This window comes from Colletotrichum jinshuiense, chromosome 1 (genome assembly GCF_051148585.1).
Source record: "Colletotrichum jinshuiense chromosome 1, complete sequence".
Taxonomy (NCBI): domain Eukaryota; kingdom Fungi; phylum Ascomycota; class Sordariomycetes; order Glomerellales; family Glomerellaceae; genus Colletotrichum; species Colletotrichum jinshuiense.
This window is the reverse complement of record NC_139302.1, coordinates 3,992,988-3,997,190: the sequence shown is the minus strand read 5'-3', so window position 1 is coordinate 3,997,190 and position 4,203 is coordinate 3,992,988. Positions and strand designations below refer to the sequence as shown.

General features: G+C 55.7%; 1 protein-coding gene across 1 annotated transcript; it reads right to left on the bottom strand.

The window, feature by feature from the left end:
* Positions 1 to 2,091: 2,091 nt before the first annotated feature.
* Positions 2,092 to 3,981, bottom strand: EsH8_I_001016 (C2H2-type zinc finger protein; the record flags this gene model as incomplete). Its single annotated transcript, XM_083268429.1, has 2 exons — positions 2,092 to 3,236; positions 3,450 to 3,981. The coding sequence occupies 2 exons, from the start codon at positions 3,979 to 3,981 to the stop codon at positions 2,092 to 2,094; spliced, it is 1,677 nt and encodes a 558-aa protein (XP_083118867.1).
* Between the last annotated feature and the right edge of the window lie 222 nt (positions 3,982 to 4,203).

The window sequence follows — 4,203 nt, the reverse complement described above, 5'->3', positions numbered from 1 at the left end:
TGATGCGGAGGGACATGACACACGACCAGAGATTGGCCGACCAATCCCCCCCGCCTCGATGTCGCCGTCGCATCTCGTATCAGATTTAGTCTACTCTATCCCGCACCAACGTCGCTGACAAGAACGACGGCCGACGACTCTCTGCGCGCGCGTGGCATCCAACCATACACACACATACACACCCCACATGCATCTGCACCTGCACCTGCCGTACGTGCCATTGGACCAAGATACAGAAACCGCCCTTCTAAAGTAAAAAATAAAGTAAAAGAAAAATAAAGATAGAATCCCGTCGGGTTGCATGATTGCGGTGAGCATGCATGCCTTCGCGTCGTGGGGTGGTCTCGCATGTGGGTTATCGTGCAAGCCTGATGGTTAGGTTAGGTGGTGTTTTTTTTTTTGTAAAAAGGTACCCCCCTTGTTGGGAGACGGGGGAGGATAGACGACCCGGGCGGTCATGCCGAACCGTTGAAAATGCTTAACCCGAGTCCCACGTTCCTGAGCTGCCCTTGTCAGCGCTGACGAACAATGAATGGAAGGGAGAAAGAGTGTGTGCGTGAGTGAACCACAAAGTAAGAATAAAAATAAAAACTGGACCTGGAAGCCGTTACAACCATTCCTCAGTCGGGGGGGGCATGCCAACCGACGCGGCAAAGACCTGCCCCTCAATTCCAGTCGCTGGGAAATCGTGAGTGTCTCACCTCAGCCTCCTGGATGTCGTTTTTTTCTTCTTCCTTCTTCTTCTCCTTTGCCGCCGCCCGCCTCATCTTTTTTTTAATTTTTTAACCGTGTGCCGGAAAGTGAGACCATGCCCCTGGACGAAACGTCACTCGAATGCCGCCGCCGTTGAGGCGCGAGTGATGTGTCGGATAAGGCTGGGTGAGTCCACACTAGCTGCTAGCAAAGACAAGAAAAAAAAGAAAACTGGGAAGCCAGAAAAAGAAACAATTAAACATCCGATTGGAACACCCGTGACGAAATCTGCTCCGGCCAGGACTGAGCCGTTGTCTTACACACCTTGTCCAAGTATGCAGCAGTCTAGCCCATCGGCCGATTTTTGCTAGAAACATTGCCGTTCGCTATCTCACACCACATACACTCTCACTCACTCACACTGGGACGGGAAGGGGGGAACTTCAAATATGGCGGGCGCAAAAAGTGTCTTTTTTTTTTGTTCAGAAATGTGTTTGTGTACAGTTTGCAAAAGTGTTTGCGGCGAAAAGAAAAAGCATCTTCTGTGTGTCCATGTCGAAACTTTGATGGGTGACCTGCACTCGCACCCGTCTTGCGTACAAATTTGATCCCGTGACCAACAAGGAAGAGCTCAAACGAGAAGAATCCAACTCGATGTAAAAAAATTTAGACACATGAAGGTGACGGGCCCGAGACGGCCCCCCGGGGGGATGCGACTCGGCGCCGCACAGAAGAAAAATCCCTTGTTCCAAAGCGATGACGGCTGGCCAGCCTCCGAACATGCTGGAGACATTACAACGAGCGTAGAGAAAAGTACGCTTGGCCGCTGCCAAAAAAAAATAAGAGTCTGGGTCGTGTCTCTCTGTCTTCTGTTTCCTCCCTTGCCTTTGCCGTGGCATAACTATCAAAAAGCCAAACGAAAAACAATCATGCTGCTATGTCTGTTTGAAACAAAGTCCGCCGTACACGCCGTTGTCCTGAGTCCGGTTGCCGTTGCCCTTGCGTTCTTGAACTTTTTGGTGATCATCATGCAGCCTTTTGAAACAACACATCCCTTCGATGCTGACCGTTCCTGATGCCTGCAAGGCTGGAGAGATCTGGCGATGGAAATAATGATACAGAGAAGACAACGTGTTGTTGACCAAAAATGCCCAAACCCGCTTGCGTTTTTTCGAATGTGGCCTTCCCGAGGGCGGTCTATCTCCTGGTGGTTCATGATAGGCCCCTTGTGGAAGGTCCGCCGTGTGACCCTAGTGACCGATCCGCGTAAGTGTAGCGGAGTAGGCCTGGAAAAAAAAAGAATTTGTCGTCATCAAAGTCGTGTCGGGCATAATCGAGGCGCATCGCTAGACGCCGTCGATTGTGAAATTGAATGCAAGGAAAGTCTACTCAGACCATTCAGTCAGAGCGCTTTCGCTTCTTCTTGCCGTTCTCTTCTTCTGATGAGAGCTCGCTGGCGCTTCCGGGGATCTCCGAGGCAACTTGGAAGAGGACCTTGCCGAGGGTGTGGTAGTCCTCGGGGTGGCCCATCATGCTGTGGTCGAAAGAGTGAACAGCAGAGTCGTCGAGCTCCATGACGATGGCGCCGCTACCGTGGGTTCTCGCGTGCTGGGACAGGTTGTCACTGCGCGAGAACTTCTTGCCGCACTCGTTGCACTCAAAGGGCTTGTCCTGGGTGTGGAGGGAGCGGTAGTGACGCTTGAGGTGCTCCTGGCGGCGGAAGCGGCGGTTGCAAAGCTCGCAGACAAACGTCTTTGAGGGGTCCTCGGTGAGAGACTGCTTGCGGCCGCGGCGGTTGACGGGGGCAGGGAGAGAGGCGGCGGGGGACTCGGAGTCGGAAGAGCTGTTGACATCAGAGGCGGCAGCCTGGCTGTTGGACCGCTGCTCACTGCTGGCCACCTGCGATGAGCCGGCGGCGGCGTTCATCATGGGCGAGGGCTTGCAGGTCTCCTTGACGACCCTGCGGCGCTTGTCCTGGTGGCAGTCGTTGTCGGAGCAGGAGGCAGAAGGGCTGGGAAGGCAGGCAGCGACGGAAATGTCAGCCTCGTCAAAGTTGAACTCCTCCTCGCCGATGAAGCTGGCGTGGCCGAGTGAGACGACGCTGGATCCGGTGCAGGCGCGGGGGCGGCGGATCTCGGCAGAGTGGGCGTCACCGAGGTTGACCAGGCCGTTGACGAAATCGTCCTCGGATTCCAGATCGGACAAGTCCTCGAAGGCGGGGAGGCCGTGAGGAATGGCAGGGTTGAAGTCAAAGGTTTGCTGGGAGGGGGCAGAGGCAGGGGTCTTGGCAGAAACTTCACCCCTGAGCTCCTCACCGAGAGTGAAAGCCGAGTACTCGGGGGCCAGGGTCGGGTTGGATGTGTTGGGGGCAGCAGCGACAGTCAGGTTGCGCGGGTCGCAAAAGTCAAGATCCTGTTCGGAAGCGACCGACCTGGCGTAGGGTGAGGGTGAGGGAGAAAGTGAAGGGCAAGATGCTGTGGAAAGGAGGTCGCTAGTGTTGGTGCTAAGCGAGGGGACCTGGCCTGCTTGGTTTTGCAGGTAGACTGCCAAATTGAGTTAGCCCCCGAAATACGTCCAGAGCAATTCCCACGAAATCTGCCCCGCCGCGCTCCTTCAGCAACCACCACCCAGGCCGCTGGGAACGGCCATGCAAGCCCAGTCCATACGGCGCATGGGTAATTGAAATGCACGAGGAGCGCGGCCGAACCGACGGAAAATGCACGCAGGAGGACCGCAAAAAAAAATTAAAAACTTACCAGGCGTCATTGGGGGGGATCCGCAGCTGTTCCAATCCACGGCGAGGTTCTCGGGCACTTCCAACGTCTCCTTGAAGCTGTCCAGGCCGTCGAAGCCGTCAAGTCCGGAGAACATGGGGTTCATCGGCGTCTGGAGGAGCTCGCAGCTGTTGTGGGGGCTGCTGATGGCGCTGCCACAGTTCGACAACGGCGGCGTCGAAGGGAAGTACAGGCCATCGTCACACATGTCGGTCTCGAGCATGATCGCGGGCCTGTGGCTCATGGGCTGAGGGGAGGCCATGGGGGTCATGGCGGCAGGTCCGTTGCTGTACAGCGTCGGGCCCATGGGCTGCGAGCAAGACGAGTTGGGCCGCGAGTAGATGGGCGTCGAGGGGAGGGTCGGGACCATGGGGTACATGGCCATGTGCTGGTGCATGTTGGGCTGCTGGGAGAAGTGACCGCGGTGCCTCGAGGTGTCGGGCTTGTGCTCGGGTCTGTAGTAGAGGAAGGGAGCTTGTCCCATTGCCTGGGCGGTCATCATGGTCGGGTCCATTGCGATGCGTCTAGTCGTCAAATCAGCTCCTTGGTTCTCTCCCAGTCGTTATTGCTTCTCCAGAAACGCACCAGACAGGGTTGTCGTGTTGGGCTGTGGTTGTTAGTAGTCGGGAACGGTGTCCGTCTTTACTGATTAGTCGTGTAAAGCGTTTGTGTGTTGCGCTGACGTTGTTATACACTCTGAAGTTGTATCAAACTGGATCGCGGGCAGTTGGCCTAA